The following is a 21,804-nucleotide window of genomic DNA, read 5'->3' on the forward strand; positions in this document are numbered from 1 at the left end:
TTTTTTTTCGTATCAGCTGTGCTAGTCGATCCTTGATTGATTGAAATGCTTTCCCGGCAAGACTACCAACAGTGCCAATGGCTTTATCCTTGACAACATCAGCGGCTTTCATCGCGAATTGTTTTGCTAACGGTCCAGCTTTCGGAGCGATTCTTGTGACTAAATCCCTAACAACATCACCGACTCCATCTCCGTAAACAACCTCGTATACTGGTAATCGTGAGTTTACTACTCTGACACTTCTTGGTCTGCGAAAAGAATCGTGTAGTATCATTTTATTTAATTATTGTTTATCTAACTGAATTTGCTAGCAAATTTAATTATTAGTCGCTGTGGTAACCGTCTGCGAGTTCATCAATGAGCCCCCGGTAGATGCTGATATCCATGATGCCACGCTGAAATAGTCTCTGACAGATATCTGCGGCTTCATTTATAATTTCCGGAGAATTGTTTCCGGCACGTCTTCCTCCGATGAGAACTTCCAACCGTGATACATCATCGATGATATTATTAGGGCAGGCAATAAAACCGGATCCTAAACCCTCCCCTGTTGATGGTACAATTCTTGGGGATAAAATGTCTTGAGGCAAACTTTCAGAAGATGTTGTTAAGCTAATTATCGGCGACCTAGTTTGTTTGAATTTTTGGCCCCGCGGACTTCCTTCAGATGCAGCCTCGTATTCACTTAACGGAGTTAGGTCAGGATCTATTGCTCTTCGCCGTGAAGGATATTGTTGTCGTTCTGTGTGTTGCAACGGTGATTTTTCTTCTTGAGGTTGCGATGGTGGAATTTCAAGTTTACGTATAGCATCTACAAGTCTATCGTATTTTGTATCGTCCCTGCTGATTTGTTTTTTATTTTCACGTATACGATACGAATATTTGATAAAATTATCATCTGTCATAGAACCGTGTTCTGGGTTTAAAGACACATCTCTTCTAATCAATCCTAACAGTATTGTCTCAGGTAATTTCTCTTCTGGTACATTTTTAAGAAGTTCAATATAATCCGGCGTAAATCTTTTGGCGGGGTCAGTAATTCTCCCTGTTACTCGCTTACCAGCAGGTACTGACACAACAACTTCATCGGGTGGAGGCGGGGGTTTAAGTCCAGCTGAAATATCCTGTAAAATTTTCCTTTGCTCTATTAAAGCCTCTTTGGTAACAGCTGCGGATTTTTCAGTAGCTTTGGTCACGGGTTTAAATAATTCCTCCGTAGTCTCTGCAAAGCCTTCCCGTGCTTGCTGTCTTAGTTGTAATTTTTGTCTGACACTATCACGGACAGGAAGAAATTTCTGAATTGCTTCGAGACGTTCTCGAGCTAATCTAGTCGTATGTGCTTCTCCAATATTTGCCATTATTTATTTGTCAATGATTTAATTCCGCTAACATAAAAATGTTTTTCCTTGGAAACTCCCAGAGCAGCAGAGGGGATGGACCCGACCCATGGATTTTTCAATAACGACCCCGCCACGGAAACTGTTTCAGATTTATTGAAGTAACCCAAGTTGTCAGTGCAAACTCAACGAGTTTGTCCCTGGAAACTCTTCGAGTTTTCGGGGGACATTTTTTTTTGTCCTGTATTCTGAATAGAAGGGTTTATTTCGTCGAAATAAGCCCTCTATCGAGGAATAGTTTCCTGGAGGGGTTTATTGTGCAAAAAGTTTCGGTCTGTACAGCCCCTCTGCTGCTAAACCAACGACACGCATTCACGAAACTCTAATTTTCACATTTACATGAGTTTCCTTTCTTTACATTCGTGTAATTTATCAGTAGTATTTCGAAGCCGTAGATAACCATTTCATGCCACGTAATGGAAAACATCTCACATACACCTCACACAATTAAATATTCCTATATCTAATGACCAAACACTGTTCTCGAGACCATCCCAAGAATCCTTACGTTTAGAGTTTAGAAAGTGGCCGTTTTTACGGAAATTATCCATGCTACCATAAAGTCTCGCGAGAAATGTAAATTATAAAGCCTGCCCCTAGTGATTGGTTAAATACAAGGTTTGATATCTTCCCGACACCAATACCCCATTATCAAACACATAATCTCTAAAATCAAACACAGCTATGAACTGAGACCTAAATGCAAACAGCACATACGTAGGGGTGTTGTACTGTAAAAATAAATCACTGAAAAGTGCCATATTATCATAGTCACTAGCGACGGCCATTATAGACTGCCTCAGACGTCACAAGGTCGTTTTCATAGAAGTCTTTGCACAAGTCTGCCTCTGTATTGTAATTTAATACCAATATAGTATCATTCCTGTTGCCGCGGAAATCATTGCCTATGGTGTATGTTTTAGTTCCGTCAGACGATAAATACAATACTGTACTCAGTTCGTCGCCCGATAAACTGTGCAAGGTGCAAAATGACGATGTTATAAACTCACCGCTTGGTTCCCGTCTGTGGATTACCACATGAGCGGATACAGTGAGTGCAAATTTATACCTATTTTTAGTGAAGTTAAGGTATCACACAGCGACGTCTTGATGATCGCTATAAAAAGTTTCCGTACGAAAGTGGAGAAGATGAGGGTGGTGGGGTAGCGGATTGCTTTCTGCATTTCATGTGGCTCGTTTTCCATGGAGCTATAAATTCGTGGTTTCAAGCAGCCACGAAACTCCACACAGATTGGTACCCCATGAAATAATGTGAAATAACAATAGTCTAAACTGAGCACTATATCTTAACTTTGATTCTTTACTTGGGTTGAGCCAGAACTGATATCTTGGAGTTGGATGTAAGGATGCAAATTTCTATCGATCTATGAAGAGCACATTAACTTGGGACAGGAGAACAATTAAGTAGATTTATGGGGACAGGTGGTTGTTCAATCGCTATACTGCAATGATTTCTAATCTATGTGTCGGAGAGGATGTGATTCTTAATTAAGCCTTCGTTTATTTAACATTCAGACCTACCAGAAAAGTTATTTGGAAATCTAGAAGTCAGGCTGACCACAATTTTGGCGCCTAATTATAAAAGGCGGTAGATATATTTAGTCCCGACTGGTTAATCTAAATAAGGGGCGTGGTTCCCACACGAAATATTTGGGTCTTTAAAATTGTCCCCTTTTGAAAAAATCAAGAGTGAAAATAATAACGGACTCCGAGATTGAATTTAGAAGAAATTCTCTCGTAAAACATTTGTCAAAGGGACCGGGTGTCTGGAAAGTCAAAGGACACAAATCTGGCGATAGAAGCGAACAAAGCTTGAAAGTACAAGGTATTTGCGTCAATCTCATGTTATTCGTTGATACCAATACAATGATTTGCTTCAATTTATTTTTTTACATATGCATGAATTTATTTGTTTAAATGCGTAGATCAATTCTCTTGATATGAGTAGTATTGTGTTTGAGTTCTTTTATGTATATTTGATTTACTTATGTCTGATTTAATATACAATTATTTCAATTTAATCGTTTGTCAGTTTGAATTTTTTAAAATATTTTTCATTACAAGATATTGTAATGTAAATTTATTCACTAGATATGATACCTTTTTTCAGAAAATAGTTTGACCTCGACTGTTGGTTTATAAACACCAGGTGTTGACCTAAATCCTGACCTTATTTCAAAATGTGTAGCAACCTTCGTAAACAAGTTCTATTCATTTTAAAATGACTGGTTGCTGTCGAGATCTTGATTGGACTTCGGGTTTAATATGTAAACAATTTTGTTTATTTCTTAGAGTAAAATGATTGGTTTTCGTCAGGGTCACACTTGGTGTACGTGACCTTTAACAGGTATATGGTTTCCATAAGCCTCTAGAAGATGATCACGTGACCCTTTGTTTACGTTTTTGGAAACGATATCATCTCGGTTTTGGGGAATTAAGTTCAGTAGAAGCTTGGCTGTTAAACTGTTAGTTGTATATTGTGCTGTTTGGAGCTATCTCAAATTACTTGGTTTGGAGTTATTTCAAATTATTTGGATTCAAAAGGATTAATTCTGTTATTTTTTCTAGAAAATATTTGTGCTCATGTACAATTGTGGAATAAGAACAGGTTTTTTTTAAAAACTAAATTTATTCAGCTATCAGAAACCAGAGTGATAATTCTTGTTTCTATAAGGAACTGTAGATTTCAACACTACATATTGCAGCATACGTCATCTTCTTCCATCTCGGATTCTTCGTCAGGATTCGAACTTGAAATCATTAGAACATTTTATTATTAGGACTACTAAAATTTTATTCTTGGATTATTTAAAACTTATTTTTGGATTTGATTCTTAAAACCACAAGTTCATTTTTGTTTTTCATTTTTAAAGAAATTTTCCAGGGAAATAAATTATTGTATTTTTTTCAAAGCTTGTTGGGGCCCCGAGTGGCCGAGTGGTCTAAAGCGCTCACCGTTCCGGATCACTGCCATCTCACCTCTGTCTGCGTGGGTTCGAGTCCAAAGCTCGGCTAGCGTGGGTATGTGGGAAAGCCTGCCAGTAGCTTCTCGTGGGTCGGTGGTTCTTCCCATGGTTTTCCAGGGTTCTTCCTCCACCAGTTATACTGGCCGTCATGTATAGCCTATCATGTGCTGAAAATGGCGCTAAACCTTAGAACAACAACAACAACAACAACATCAAAGCTTGTTGTTTTCGCTCTTTCTTGTGTTATTGTTTATTCGAGCCTAAACAAGTGACATAAGAGTTCATCTATGTTAATTCGTAAAATGATCTTCTTTATATAAGTTTCACGAATTGTTTGAATTTTGTCGTCTTGATTGTTATAGAAATCTAAGAATTTCATGTATTACTTTAGTTGATATGAGTTATGAGAATCCGTGTAAATTCACCGATCTGATATGATTTCACGTATGATAAAGACTTGAATGTATATATTCGCTGAAAATATAGTAGTTAAGCCCCGTAGTGAATTTCATTAATTCATTTGTGTAGTGGAGATGAGAATGGAACTGCTATGTCTCGTGTGATGTTAATGTGACCAGTGATGGAATAGCCGTTAGAAAGTCCATTAATCTTATGAAACTAGGTTTATTTAGGGTCCGCAATGTTTAGCTTTACCAGATAGCCTTTGATATCTGTTTGAATTCCGATAGAACAATATGTGACATAACGAGAGGGGAGGAATGATCTATGCACAGTAGGTCATCTGACAGAAGATTTAGGTTGCTTCTCTGTTTATTTTGAACAGGGAAATGGCTCCACTGACATATCCATTCACCTACTTATCCAAGTACGTATCTACGTACTTACGTATCCACCTACCCACACAAAGTTTGAGGGCCGGAACGAGGCGAGACAGTAGGTAGGTCGGAGAAGGAAAAAAGCAATATGACCGACAACAACAGCCACAGTGAAGTTGCAGTCAACCGGAAATAAGCAGGTTATGATCTTGTACTAGGCAAAGACTTCGATTGTTCACTCGATTCTATCATGAACTATTCCTATCATTTAAAACAGATCGGCTATTTATATAAATACATTTGTGTCTGAAATTAGATGAGTTATTTATTTTAAATAAAAGAAGTGTATCTTCCTAATTTGATGTATTATCACAGTTGTTTATGTAATTGATTAAACTGTTGGTTTTCATGTATGGGGGCTCGTGTCATTCTGTTCGATATATCTGCTCAGATCTCCAATTATTCAGTCTATAAGTTTCACACTTTATTTAAATATTTACTCGATCCAGGCAACAATACCGAGGGCGATCACCTTCTAGATAACGAGAGCCAAATAAAGCGGACACCTTGTCAGAAGGTACAACCTCAAAACACCAACACCAGTAGCACCGCTACACTGGACAAAATTCATTACCATACATATTGTTGCTAAATTTGTCGTTTCATAACCGGTCTTGACCTATTCATTAATCCACTTCTTCAGTCCTTGTCAATCAAGTTATATTTAATGGTTACATGCACTACACAGTTAAGAGTAGCTAATATGAAACCCATGCTGAATATGTGTTATTAACAAAACATTTACTTGCTGGTCAACCATACCTGACGCTAGTGCTAAACTATGAACCGATGTTTTCCTATCTTCGGCCCAGAGGAAGCATTGTTTCTCTGTTTTCATGCCGTAGTTCCTACTAATCACAGCGTATTCATTTAATTTTTACTCGCGTTAGAAAAGGTCACAAACTTATATCATCATGGGGATAACAAATCGACGTTTATTGTAATACTTTACACAATTTAATGAAAATAGTTTTGTCTAACAACATTATTATTTGTTCAGCACATGATAGGCTATACATGGCAGCCAGTATATTTGGTGGAGGAAGAACCCGAAAAAACCCCAGAAGTAACCACCACCATACGGGAAGCTACTGGCAAGCTTTCTCACATATACCCGTACGCCGCACCCGAGACTCGAACCCATGCAGATAAGGGTGAGAAGTCAGTGATCAGTACATGTGAGCGCTTTAGACCATTCAATCAACCTGGCACAAACAACAGTGTTAGTAGTTTCGGCCTGCAAAGATTCAATCTGCACAGCAATTTTGCAGATATCAACCTGGGTATGTAGAAAACAAAATACAAACAAAACTATCAAACAAGAAAACCAACAAAAAACTGCGTCCCCTGGACCTTTATGTCCAGCTGATAAGTTTGGAAGTCATTATGGTGGCGCTCTACAGTTTTGTATTTTGCATAGGGTTAGAAGTTTTTAAAACAAAAACTTCGCTGGGTTTCCGCACTGGTCATACTGACTATTTAAAAAGACCTTGTATATCTTAGGTATTGTTTCAAAGAACCTTCAATTCCCTTTGTTTTGGTGTATGATTGATGGGTGTAATATAGGTTATAGAGTATACAGCTTGAACTTACTCCAGATGTGTACGTTTATAAAACTATTAGCTCCACTTGGTCATTTTCACTTCCTGGACTTAAGAGTTAAATTGCAACAAAAAAAAAAAAAAGAGCCGATAACTTGTTTTTACATTTTATTTATTTAGTAATTCATCCATTGTACTTTCAGATACTGGTATTTTCTAAATTCATTTTCCCTAATTTAGTAGGTGTTAATGATATTATGCTTTAGACTAATTCGGGCTATTTTTGCATCACAAGAGAGCAGTCATTTTAGTTAGCAGCGTGCTTAAATTAATTTCTATAAGTCTAATATACAAAGAAATGTCAGCCACATTACATCAAAGTAGCATAGAGGTACGCCAACATTCTCTACACTGTGCATATTTCAAATGCAAACATCACCTTACATACGTCACTCTCTCAGAAGTACATAATAACAGGTGATTGCCCGCTATTCCGTGAGTTAGTGTTGACATCATAGAAAAAATGAGGTCATAAAGTGCATGGCATAAACAATGACGCAAATCTTCTATATATAACAAAATAAATCATGAACAATCTTCTCGACTGATATAAGTTTACTTCTGTTTACCTAACAGCTGTGATCTGGCATTTTTTGCTTTCATCGTTAATTGCATTTACCTTACTTGGTCGCGTATAGAGCTCCAAAATTTCGTGGCGCCTTGATATTTATCCTTTTCGTTTAGCTCAAAGTGAGTCCAGTTACACACATACACACACACACACACACACATGTATGTATGTATGTATGTATGTATGTATGTATGTATGTATGTATGTATATGCAATAAAGTGACAACGAACAGTGCAAAACTAGTATCTTCCTAGCCTGAGCGCTTTCGACTCTTTAATGAGTCTTTTTCAAAGGAAAATACAAAACAAAGACAAGACAAACAAATAAAACAGAAAAACGGTTATGTTTGAGAAACTTTACATGGCTGTTTCTACAGGAATTAAACCTTTAACTTTGTTATGTTTCAACTAGTTTATTTCAGCTTGTTGCTGATACTGGAAAATATTTGTATTGACCTAGAAATCGATGAGCCATAACGACATCTGTTATTTTATGTAAATTTATGTAGGCGAAAATTATATCCCGGATATTTCATTGTTATAGTTGTCATTAAAGGCTATTAAGCAAATTTAGAGAATTATTTAAAAGAAAATGTGTCGGCTTCAAAAGAAAATTTTATTTGTATATACATACATATATAGATATATAACTAAACTCGGAAACGCGTTGTTTGTCTACATCATTGAAGATTTATTCGACGTAACCTCTCGCATAGGTCTGATAGATCTCCGCTAAACCATGATCTTGTTTTATAAAAATATCATTGTGATGCATGTGCGAGATGAAGTCATGTATCAGGTAAACATAGACAATTTTATGGGGTCAAAGAGATATACCTCCTTAATCAGAGTCTATTTTCAGGCCATGTTTCTTTACATCATTTTAAGTTTGCAATATAATTGTATAAAGTATAACCATTGTTAGTAGGACCATTTATTTCTTTTTTATATAGGAAGAAATTTTCTACAAAGTTTTACAGAAGCGCCTTCTGTCTGTAGCAGAGATCAATCAAGCATTTTACACGAAACTCATATGGCGGTCTTACGGAGCCCAACGAGATTTTGGCTGAACGAGAATAACGTAACATGGTCAACAGTCTGACGGTCCCAAGCTCTCAATTGACGTAGGTGGTACATAACACCAATTCCTGTACATGCTCTTTCATGAAACGGTCAGTCTGGGTTTTACTTGTAATTTGACAACAGTTACTTTTTTGTTCGGTTGTAGCACATACGAGGATGAAATTTTGACAATAAGAGTGCCAGAGTTGCTGGATAAAGACTACACCTTTCTGTATTTTTCGTTTCTTCTTTTGTGAATTCACCGAAAATGAAGTCAATACAATCGCAAGAAAGTGGCTAGGTCTAACACGTGGCAGCAATCACAACGTCCTCGGACATTTCAATTGCTTGGTAGAGAAAAACTTCAGATGTAAATAATGGCGATTTTGTACTCCGACGATACAGTGACTCGATGACAACATAACCAATAGTTTCAGGCTATTGACACAGACTATTTGTTTCAATGTTGTTTATATTTTTATTACAAAGATGTTGGAATAACACTCACAAAACAAAATGCAGGTATTTAATTGATTGTTGGAACGTCGACTAGTGTTGCTTTAAACATCTGTCATTTTATAGTACTCAGTCCTTCCATGGTGATACCACTTTGAACATCTTTGCCCATTTCCGTCTTGCGCAAGATAAAACCGTTGTATGTAAACGATAGCCTTTTGAAGGCATTGTATCATTCTGCAACTTCACCGCCATGTAAAGCCCCACTTGTGTACGGCGATCCACTATACAATTTTTGCACATCCCTATGACAACCAGCGTGGCGGATTCATATGTGTTAGGAATCCAATAACTAGTTCCACAAACTGGATTGCTTTAATTTCATTGCTTTTATAAATAAATGAAGGTATCATCGATTTCATTTTTTGAAAATTGTTCAATTATGAATTAATCATGCATAGGCAAACATTGCTATAATCAATAACCCAGCTGTGCAGTGCCCTATTAATATTTTCTATCCCGTAATAAGTTGATTCAATTTCAATTTTCAGTTTGGTCTGAAATGGTGATGGGATTGAAAAATATCGACACTGCTTGTAATGAAGAATATCTTAAGATTTTGTGAGTTCTGAATAACAGTGAAATTAGCGAAAATAATTGGTAACAAAATCCATTTAGGCAAACTACTGAAAGTATCTTTAATAGATCTGTATTTTTTTTGGTGGCGAAAGTATTATAGCTGAGGTAGTTCAAATTGTTTAATTCAATGTTACATAAGAATATACATGTACATATATGACAAAGACAATGTTAATTTAAAAGATGCAAAAAATATTGGTGAAAGCGGCAGTGATGAAGATATCAGTGCAATTAGCTGGAGCATAGATCATTTAACTATTAATGCTTTTAAATACGATTACATCCCTCGACCAACTAACCATATCCACATTATTGACGACGTTTGGAAGAAATGACAACAGAATATAACATGCCAATGCCTAATCCACCTTAAGATGTGTGCATGGTAAGGTCCTATGTTACATCAATAGATCGCTTTTGAACTACTCAAAATTTTCAAATAGAATGAAAACATGAACGTATTTATCCAGGTATGGGCGTGTCCACCTATAAAATGAGTACACAGTGTTCTTCGTTGTAACCTACCTAAACTGTCAAGCAAATAAAGACAATATACTGCTCACAGTGCGTTACTTTCGATTAAACCTCGGTAATGCCACTACTACAGCAACTTGAAGTCTGCTAGAAACTAGCAAAAGGGCTTTATTTCGATTTAACCTTGCCTTTGAAACAGATAAAATAGATAAGTAAATACTTCAGCGAACAGATATTGGCCGTCAAAGAAATTTTATCTTTTCCTTAGATTACGTCGCTAAAATAAAACAAATGATGTTTAACAAAATCAAAGCCCAACCCGGAGATCAAACAGGTGGTGCAGGCAGTAGCCTTTATAATGAAGTCATTTGGAGAGCAGTTCGTAAAGGATAATTTAGAAGAAAAAACATTACTGCACAATCGGAACATTTTCATCTCTTTCCGATTTGGGGCCGCTGGTGGACTAGTGGTCTAAGGCACCTTGATCCTCGTGCGTTCTAGTCTCGGCCAACTTGGATATGTGAGTAAGCTGGCCGGTAGCTTCGCGTATGTCGGTGGTTTTTCCCGCCATCTCCCGATTTCTTCCTCCACTTACATATACAGATCACCATATGTAACCTTTCACGTGCTAAACGTGGCGTTAAATCCATTAAAGCAACATGTTTCTGATGCGAATGAAGAAACTTCGACCCTCTCAAAGCGAATTAAAGGTACTTGAAGTGAGACTTGCCTTATTGGCCAGGTTTTGGAGGACGAATATCAGCCTATATATGCAAAGAGCCGAGCGTCATGATGACAAGCATATGCATTGAAAATAACATTTGAAGACGCTTCAACGATGAATTAAATACCTGCAATTAATTCTAATGATATTTATGTAACCGTTTAATAAGATAGGAAGAAACATGACTTAAAGAGCTATTGGTGGCGTTGGGGAGTAAGAAGAACTTATATCGGCGTTGCTTTTTCTCTTGTTTGCATGCTTATTTTGGGGTTTGTGTGTGACTTTTGTTGTAGAAAACCACAAATCCAGTCTGGAAACAAACTGGAATACCTTCAATTTTAGTATTTTCAAATATAATGTATGTGTAGCCACATTAGTTGTTACATTGGCGAGATCTTGTCATTTCTATTTTTACCTTGAGATGTGTAGATACGTAGTAACTCATCATGTTACTTTCTTCTTTCAATTATCTATGAATGAATGATGTAGTATTGTGCTACAGCAGATGTTTCAGAAATATCTATTAATTCAAAAAGATTTAACATAACGCCGTGCTGTGAGAATTATTAGTGTCTATTTCGCTTTACAGCCGTATTTTTATCTGAAATGACAGACTATTGAATTATGAACGCTGTACATATTAAACGATAAAAAGTTTAGTAGCTTCTTATAATCTCGTGTGATCATTCTTATTGCAAATAGACTCATGTATTACATTTTTTCATGCCGGTTATATTTACATTATAGTATCATTATATCATCTCTTCATGTCTGTTATATGACTAGTATTCTATCACAGTTTTAAGAATTAATATATGTTATATGATCATCATAATTGTCTAATTTTAACTCCATTTGTGAACAGAACAGTTTTCTGTCTGGCAATTAACATGACATACATACATAGATGCATACATACATACATACATACATACATACATACATACATACGCATTCACATGCGATAACTTCACATCACGTAATTTAGAATCTTGAGTAGCAATATTTTCTGAATGTGTATAGCATACAGTTTTTGTTTAATCTAACTTGTATACCAGAGCAAATTGTTATAGTGCTGCTAAGTGTTGTCAGAGCTGCGCATATCAGAGTATGTTTGTTTTTCTAATTGCAGATGTTATAGATGGCGAGACCTACAAAACGTCATAGCGCTTGCAGTGGAACCAGAACAGCCCATGCAGTCAAAGATGGACGTGATCCGTCATTACTGTTTTCTCGCAGGCTGTAAGAATGTTATTGTGCCATACAGGCCCTTTTTCCAAAACTAAACCGGAAACGAAAAATTACTGGCCTGTGACTAATATGATTTCATTGGCAAGGATGAGGTCAGCCATTCGGACCACATCGGATATGTAGGACAAAAATATTAACTGAGAAGTTACAAATCATCAAACTACAGAACAATCCTACAGTCAATCCAACTCTACCGATAGGCAAGAAGGTCCGAATAGATTGGATTTCTTTTGTTTGCTCAGAAATTTCCGGCAAACAAAATGTATGAGGTATGAGTTTTCTATACATTATTGAGTATACAGGTTGGTCTTACTTCAGATATGCACCTGTCAAAAAACTGCATGCTCCGCTTGGTCATTTTCGCTTCCGTGACTTCATAGGTAAATTGTAATATAAGATCCGATAACTTTTGTTTTACATTTTATGTATTTGGTGATTCATTCATGGCATTTGCAGAAGCTGTTATTGTCTAGTCTGACAATAATAATTTTCCCTATTTTACTTACTACTAAATGTAGTGTAATTTAGACTAATTTAGTGTGATATTCGGAATGTAAGGGAGCATTTTAGCCGTGTGTTTATATCTTGTACAATTTCCACAACATCAAAAGAAATTTCAGTCACAGTACATGAAAGTAACATAGATGTATACCGATATTCTCTCCACCCACTGTGCATGTTGTGAGTGTAAATATGTTCACCTTACAATCGTCACTCTCTCAGAAGTTCATAATATATGTAGAGGGCCCCGTTATTAAGTCATTGACGTCATCTGCACAACAGTGATGTAGTTCCCAAACAACTAGTTTGAAAACTTCACCTCAGCGGCAGTAACTGGTTGTTAGCTTCATGTCGGCGAGATACATCATGGAAGAGAAGTGCAGATATTCCATACTGTCACCGTAATCTCATAAGAGCCTTGAACAAGTGTCAGCTTGATATTATGCGCTGAAAAACCTAATATTTCCAGCATAATGTTACATATGCAGATCATTACAAACGACTTGTGAAAAGAATAAACATGCACAATGTTGGTCAACTGATACAGAAAATCTCCCGGTCGCCGTAAAAGGAGAAGAAGAACAAAAAAAAAAAATAAAAAAATAATAATAAAAAATAAAAAAAAAACCACACCAAAGGTGGACTGAGATTTAAAAGAGCGTTTTCGTTACAGCCAATACATCTAAGCCTAACTAGCTTGTCATCTCTTGTGTTTATGTATATACTTTCCAACATGAGTTATGACAAACAACAAATCAAGTGCTGCCAAAGTATTTTCTGTACCATACAACTCGTAGTAAACCCTCTAGCGTCGTGGATATCAGAACAACTGCACATATGCCCTCATTCATACTCATAAATGGACACGTTTGTTTGGTTATATCTTTCAACCTTCAAATAATGGCTGCGTATGAATTTTTACATTGAATTTAAAGTCTCTTAATAAACATGTTCAAACTTTTGATATGCTGATTGCGATTGTGATATCAAACTGAAGAACCAGTCTTGTGACAGGGAACTGTTTAGCGTTAACATGACTTTGTATCGGCCTATTTTTCCAGAAAGCTTGGGACAAAAGGAGGCAGATAATCGACTATACAAAACCACATTTAAATGCAAAAATATAAACAACTTACCTGATCTGCATTTTCGCTTGTCAGTTGCAGTAACAAAATATCTGAAATACAAATAGCATATGTCAACAACACCAGCAATATTAATAATTACAACAATATAAAAAAATAAGAGCAACAATAGTGATAATAATAGATATAACGATATATGTTAGATTAGGGAATCATATTTTAAGCCATCTTGCCTCAAATTACAACTCAAAGATTTTGCTATTTTGTTCTTATTATAATATAAATATGACATTCACGAATACATGCTGATTTTTTATTCAACGAAATCTGTGCAGTAGTGGTGTCTAAATATTCCCTGAATATTCCATATTGAAGTTAATTTCGGTATTTCTCATAAGGAGTCAGGAAATTTTACTATTCCTTCTTTAAAAGGAGTTTTTTTTAAATGGATGACTTTTTGAGTATTAGAAAAAGCGTACTATTACATACGACTCATTTTAATATCATGCGAGATTAAGATACTGTTACACGGAATGGGTCTCACTAGCGAGCGAATCAAACAACGTTTGCCTGAGCCTGGCTTGAGATCGATGTTTCCTCGATTTCCTAGGACATCAAGCCAGTAGCTGTTGCCAACTGAATAGTTATTAAATGCATAAATACTACAAATAATTATATCGAATCACCTAATGACCACACGTCACGAAACTCTGACTTCACACTTGCATGGTGTTTTTTGCTTTACATTTGTATAACTGGTTAGTAGGCCTTTACAAGTCGAAGATTAGATCCTTACGCCATTAACCACGAAACATGATCTTACCGTCTAATATTAGCAAAATATATATTCCTAACTCAAATTATTAAACACTTATACATTGTAACATCCTGATAATTCCTAATGCAAAGAAATAGGGTAGGAGACATTCAATAAACTAATACATTGTACCATAAGGTCTCGTGAATACTGTACATTATATAACGTTTGCTCCCAGACATTAACTAATTTCCTGGTGTGTGAAATATTTTCCCAAAACCGAAAACCAATAATCAATCCCTTAAAATCTAACCTAGCCATATTCGGATACAAAAAGACAAATAGTACTTACCACAGGTTTAAAATAATAATAATAATAATAATAATAATAATAATAATAATAATAATAATAATAATATCACAGTTTGTTTATTCCTGTCTACTTCGTTCTCTGGATATCCGTCACATGTTCTTACAAAAGGAACTATCAATAGTTCCCAGGAATTAAATAATCTGTTGTTCATTTTTGTCGGTTTAAGCGGCACATTGAAAAATTATTGACTATATCATGCACAGGAAATTGATGCTAAGTGCCTTTACCAAGGGCGCACTGAGACAGCAGATGTAGGATGGCCTTGGCGTGTATCGAACCCGTAACTCGTGGATTTAAAGTCGAATGTTCTACCAAATGAGCTACCACGTGTTCCTGTCAAATCTGCACAACATGAACGCATAACCTGAAATTTATTAAATACAATTTGCTCCTCGCCAAATTGAAGATTTGTGCAATTAGAAAAGTATTCGTTCGTTTAAAACTTGTTGACTTTCAAAACCCAAATACAAAGAAGGCCCTCACCTTCCTATCCCCACCCCCACCCACCCCCTCCGCACACGTCCCGTAACTCTCTGCAGATTGGCCGTATGTGTTGGCTTCAATTCAACCCTTCTAAACTAAAGCAAACTTACTAAATTAGCTACATGTATCAAACAGCCAAATTCTAGGCTCCGAACAATGACAGGCAAAGAACCGTTTGAAAATAACACGAACTACTTCCGGTATACTCACCATAGATATAAGAGTTTTGCTTTTTCGTACAAGTTAATTCCCCTGGGAACAAACTGTTTACTGGACCATATTGCGACCAAATTGCTGTATTCAGCAGGCAGACATCTATCCGCTGAAAAGATAAAGTTACAGAATTAAAAAAGGACTGAAACGTTTTTGAGATGAAATCTAAGAAAAGAATTATATGAGTAAGAAAAAAATACCCACTGGAAAATTGTGCTATTAGAAGATGCTAAATAATAAAAATCCCCCGAAGTTATATTTTCTTTTCGCTACTTTATGGGCCTATAAATATATTATTAAAAATTATATTTTGCGAAAAACTTTTCACAACTTTCCAAAATTAAATTTTCTCAGATGATTCAGTGTTTTAAATGTATGTCCCACGCTAAGACAAAACAAACTGTTTTAGGATAAAACATGCCATTTTCCAAATCCATTCTAAAGTGCATACAAATCTGAAATTTCATAAGAAACGAGACTTGGACCTTAGACAATCCTACTTAGAACAAATGGTATGCTCCCGTGATTAATATCACGATTTTGCGTGCCAATTGAATCAACAAATATTCCATAAACCATCAGACAAACAAAATGTTTTTAGAAAGTATTCACCGCACCGTCGGCATTCCATGCACCATCTATACACCATTAACAAGTTGTCACAAGGAAAAAATTCTCCCAACGGAACGTGTTCTTCAAGCATGCGCCACTAAATGGTGTGAGATAGACTGGAAGGTATAACATTTTGCTGGTACCCGGTCTATACTGGCAAGCATATATCTTGGGAAGGTAACTAGTAAATCTCTATTTTCAGCTGGATAGTCTGTGACGTGATTTGCACAACAGTGACGTCATTCCCACTGGTGGAACCTTGCCCATGAAGTGCAGAGATCGGTTGGTAGCTTCACATTGGTGGAATGCATCATGGGAAAAAGTACTATGATTTCGTACTTTCATTAAAGATGCAGGATGATTGTTATCTTCGGTCTCACGAGCACCGGAACCGTGATGCAGTTGCCACCGAAGGTATGAAATGTGCACAATCGAAATATGATTTTATTTAAACTTTCACAAACATGGAGACAAAACAATTCAGGAAATTAAATTCATCGAATTCCATTGTCAAGAAAAACTTTTAAATGTAACATACACAGAAAAATAAAGAAAAAGAAAATTAGCTGGCCAACATTTTAAATCTATCATGCAACACTTGATAATTATTACTATAAACTTAACTGACGAATTATATCACTGTGACTCGACCAGTATAACAATCTCTTTTCTCATTATTGTCAAATCGAAAGCTCAAATTACCAAACAAATATATTTACGATTTCTTAATTGAATCCTTACAAATAATGAATGGGATGGAGCGGTGTGAGGCAAGGAGATGTGGGGTGGGGCTGGCGAGTAGAAAGTGATTGTCAAAATCAAAGGATTTCCAGAGCAAATAAGTTTTACTCGGACTATCGTTAAATTCACTGTGAAGAGTAACCTGTTTTCCTGCTCGTCATTCCCCGGTGTGTTATGCGCCGCACATTTAGTTGTGTAATTAAAATGGACATTTCTGTATATGCCTATCTGTTTCCAAAAATCTACTAATGTGATTTGTTCCTTTAATTATTTTCCTTTCAATGTCTCTGGAAAATATTGCTAAATATGAAGATTTGGTACCGATATATCTCGTGAAGTAAAACGTTCAATTTGATTGATTATGCCAGAGGCCTAACATACCTGTATAACACCTTAATAATGTCGCCTTCTCTATCCGATACAGCTTTATTTCACGTGAAATATCTGGGTCAGCTACCGTGGTGTGTTCTTGGCTATGGCACTTTGCTCAAATAGCCTCGGCACCACATAACCTACTTCTATTGCGTTGCCGTAAGCACGAAACGAAACGAAAACGAAACGAGAAAAAATTGGCATAAAATCATTTGCATATAATCATACATAACAAAAGGCAATTCATGAACGTCCCAAAATAATATTGTTGTTTTTAGTTTTGACTCTTTTTGAGGTGGGAAAAAAAACTGAACAATTCACCAGAAAACTACGTTTTCTTTTCTAATTGTCTCAGCACTTTGTGAGCCTAAGATGATAATCAAACCTTCAAACATCCACATACAGCATAACATGATCGTTAAAATGTAAGTATACGAGTGATGTATGTCTGTCCATCGATATAGCGTTTGGCTAATTACCTAGTCAGATGAAATAAATGTGTCAATATACACTATATTAACCCTTGCCCGAACTCAGTAACATGATTACGTGATGGTTAATCACAACCAATCATGAGAAGCCCAAGTACACAAACTTCATTTGAACAATTCATTAATACTTAAATATATCAAAACCAAAGATATTTTTCCAGTTTTCGAATTAATATAAATAAGGCTAAAATTATATATTTACAACATGATAAAATATACATGAAAAATATCTTCATTGTTCCTATATATGTTTTCGTCCACAGTAATAGTGCTGTGACGCCATGTAGGTCAATTATGAAAGCCCTCATTTTGAAAAGAAGATATTTGATTGCTTGTTTGTATGGGTTTAAGCCACTTTTCAGCACATGATAGGCTACATATGGCAGTCCGGTATTTGTGGTAGAGAAAGAATCCGGGCAAACCCTGAGAAGAACCACTGATGCAGGGGAAAGTACTGAGAAACTTCTTAAATTTGTCACATGCCCACGTTAATCAGAGACTCGAAAAGAGTTCAGATGTCAGTAATGTGTAAAGGCGAGCGCCTTACGCCGCTAGATCACTTGGGCAACCTTGGAAGAAAAACAAAACAAACGAAAACGACGTATTAAAATCGAAGCAATTATTTACAAGAGCGTGTTTAGTGAAATCGAACCTTGATTTATAAATGTATACAAACATTGACTATTTTCACCCAAATTCTATCCAATAGTATTACTATCCAGAGAAAATAAAACTTACAAATTGTAATATTGTAAACAAACCTTGTATCGAAACTGAGACTAGTAAGTAAAATGATACATGTATATTAATGATGTCACAAACTAGAAACTTGTTTCATTAATATAATAAGTTTCAAACAATACTTCTATTGGACACAATCATGTAAACGTTTGTACATTCAAACAATACTTCCAGTGGAAACAGTCGTGTAAACGTTTGTAAATTAAAACAATACTTCCAGTGGACACAGTCATGTAAACGTTTGTAAATTCAAACAATAATTCCAGTGGACACAGTCATGAAAACATTTGTAAGTTAAAACAATACTTCCAGTAGACACAGTCATGAAAACGTTTGTAAAATCAAACAATAATTCCAGTGGACACAGTCATGTAAACGTTTGTATATTTAAACAATAGGTCCATTGAACAAAGTCGCGTAAATTTTGTAAATTCGAGCAATGCTTCCATTGGACATAGTCATATAAACGTTTGTAAATTCAAACAGTCATGTAAATGTTTGTAAATTCAAATAGTCATGTAAACGTTTGTAAATTCAAATAGTCATGCAAACGTTTGTAAATTCAAATAGTCATGGAAACGTTTGTAAATTCATATAGTCCGGCAAACGTTTGTAAATTCAAATAGTCATGGAAACGTTTGTAAATTCAAATAGTCATGGAAACGTTTGTAAATTCAAATAGTCATGCAAACGTTTGTAAATTCAAATAGTCATGCAAACGTTTGTAAATTCAAATAGTCATGTAAATATTCGTAAATTCAAATAGTCATGCAAACGTTTGTAAATTCAAATAATCATGCAAGCGTTTGTAAATTCAAATGGTCATGCAAACGTTTGTAAATTCAAATAGTCATGTAAACGTTTGTAAATTCAAATAGTCATGCAAACGTTTGTAAATTCAAATAGTCATGCAAACGTTTGTAACTTCAAATAGTCATGCAAACGTTTGTAAATTCATATAGTCAGGCAAACGTTTGTAAATTCAAATAGTCATGTAAACGTTTGTAAATTCAAATAGTCATGCAAACGTTTGTAAATTCAAATAGTCATGGAAACGTTTGTAAATTCAAATAGTCATGCAAACGTTTGTAAATTCAAATAGTCATGTAAATATTCGTAAATTCAAATAGTCATGCAAACGTTTGTAACTTCAAATAGTCATGCAAACGTTTGTAAATTCATATAGTCAGGCAAACGTTTGTAAATTCAAATAGTCATGCAAACGTTTGTAAATTCAAATAGTCATGGAAACGTTTGTAAATTCAAATAGTCATGCAAACGTTTGTAAATTCAAATAGTCATGTAAATATTCGTAAATTCAAATAGTCATGCAAACGTTTGTAAATTCAAATAGTCATGCAAGCGTTTGTAAATTCAAATGGTCATGCAAACGTTTGTAAATTCAAATAGTCATGTAAACGTTTGTAAATTCAAATAGTCATGCAAACGTTTGTAAATTCAAATAGTCATGCAAACGTTTGTAACTTCAAATAGTCATGTAAACGTTTGTAAATTCATATAGTCAGGCAAACGTTTGTAAATTCAAATAGTCATGTAAACGTTTGTAAATTCAAATAGTCATGTAAACGTTTGTAAATTCAAATAGTCATGCAAACGTTTGTAAATTCAAATAGTCATGGAAACGTTTGTAAATTCAAATAGTCATGCAAACGTTTGTAAATTCAAATAGTCATGTAAATATTCGTAAATTCAAATAGTCATGCAAACGTTTGTAAATTCATATAGTCAGGCAAACGTTTGTAAATTCAAATAGTCATGTAAACGTTTGTAAATTCAAATAGTCATGTAAACGTTTGTAAATTCAAATAGTCATGCAAACGTTTGTAAATTCAAATAGTCATGGAAACGTTTGTAAATTCATATAGTCATGCAAACGTTTGTAAATTCAAATAGTCATGTAAACGTTTGTAAATTCAAATAGTCATGCAAACGTTTGTAAATTCAAATAGTCATGGAAACGTTTGTAAATTCAAATAGTCATGCAAACGTTTGTAAATTCAAATAGTCATGTAAATATTCGTAAATTCAAATAGTCATGCAAACGTTTGTAAATTCAAATAGTCGTGCAAGCGTTTGTAAATTCAAATGGTCATGCAAACGTTTGTAAATTCAAATAGTCATGTAAACGTTTGTAAATTCAAATAGTCATGCAAGCGTTTGTAAATTCAAATGGTCATGCAAACGTTTGTAAATTCAAATAGTCATGTAAACGTTTGTAAATTCAAATAGTCATGCAAACGTTTGTAAATTCAAATAGTCATGCAAACGTTTGTAAATTCAAATAGTCATGCAAACGTTTGTAAATTCAAATAGCCATCTAAGTGTTTCTAAATTCAAGTAGTCATGAAAACGTTTGTAAATTCAAAGCCTTCTGTTTTTTTAATTTATTGTCTTACTTGTCTCCATTTTGTAATTGGTTACTGCCTTTGAGAAAGATCCAATGAGAGTTGAAAGCGCCTAGACTAGTTAAAAATTAATTTTGCGCTATTTGTTGTCAGTAAATCAATAAAATAAAAAAAATTAAAAACAATAATAATAAAAAAGTGTGTGTGTGTGTGTGTGTGCTCGTACAAACAACATTGCAAACTTATTTGTAGCTAGCTTAATCGCCTTCTACTCTGTTGAGTCTTTTTTGTTGTTGACAAAGTCCCTGCGAGGGTCGAAAATGCTTAGATTAGTTACAAACCACAGAACACAGAAGAAATATCCATTTTTAAGAAAGCAAACTAGAGATATGGAAGAAATAAGTACAGACTACAGTCCTGGATATTCCATTGTGAATAATCTTTTTGAGCAAATACTTGTATCTTGGACACAAAACATTTCTACTTAAAAATACCAAATGTATATATGAAGACATAAGAGTTTGGTCTACTTTAAAGTACACAAACAAACTTGTTTTAAGCAATCTATCTGCTTAAGAATCAAAAACACAATATAAGAATGTTTGTAATCAATACATTTAAAGTCTTGTTTTACTGCTGTCTTGCATAAAAGGTACAAGAAGATAATACCCTTACATCAGGGGTGCACAACCCGTCTGTCCGCGAACGTGTTCTGTCCGGCTCTTTGGGCAAATTAAAACAACACAGAAATCTGGCCCGTGAACAGTATTTATATTAAGAAATTAGTGTTTGCGGCCCTCAATTGGTCTTAGAAAATGTGATCTGGCCCTTGGCAGGAAAAGGTTGTGTACCCCTGCCTTATATGCATCCCATCTTTTATTTCATTTCGCTTACTCACAGTTTTTAATTCGGTTATTACCCTTTTTGTGTCTGCATGGTAACTCCATTTTACAAACTTTCAAATTAAATACTTTACATATATATATATATATATATATATATATATATATATATATATATATATATATATATATATATATATATTCTGTAAATTGTACCGGATTGAAGCTT

General features: G+C 35.1%; 1 protein-coding gene across 1 annotated transcript in view; it reads right to left on the reverse strand.

Moving 5' to 3' along the window:
- Window positions 1-21,804, reverse strand: part of LOC149785929 (uncharacterized) — a 116,686-nt gene that overhangs the window by 74,300 nt on the left and 20,582 nt on the right. Inside the window, exons 2-3 of the mRNA XM_089976165.1 lie at window positions 15,408-15,519; window positions 13,636-13,676 (exon numbers count right to left, since the gene is read on the reverse strand). Of these exons, the coding sequence (XP_089832291.1) occupies window positions 13,636-13,646 (11 nt within the window). The 5' untranslated portion in view covers window positions 13,647-13,676; window positions 15,408-15,519. The remainder of the gene's footprint in view (window positions 1-13,635; window positions 13,677-15,407; window positions 15,520-21,804) is intronic.

Source organism: Sinohyriopsis cumingii, chromosome 12, assembly GCF_028554795.1.
Source record: "Sinohyriopsis cumingii isolate HCF-2022 chromosome 12, ASM2855479v2, whole genome shotgun sequence".
NCBI classification, from domain to species: Eukaryota; Metazoa; Mollusca; class Bivalvia; order Unionida; family Unionidae; genus Sinohyriopsis; species Sinohyriopsis cumingii.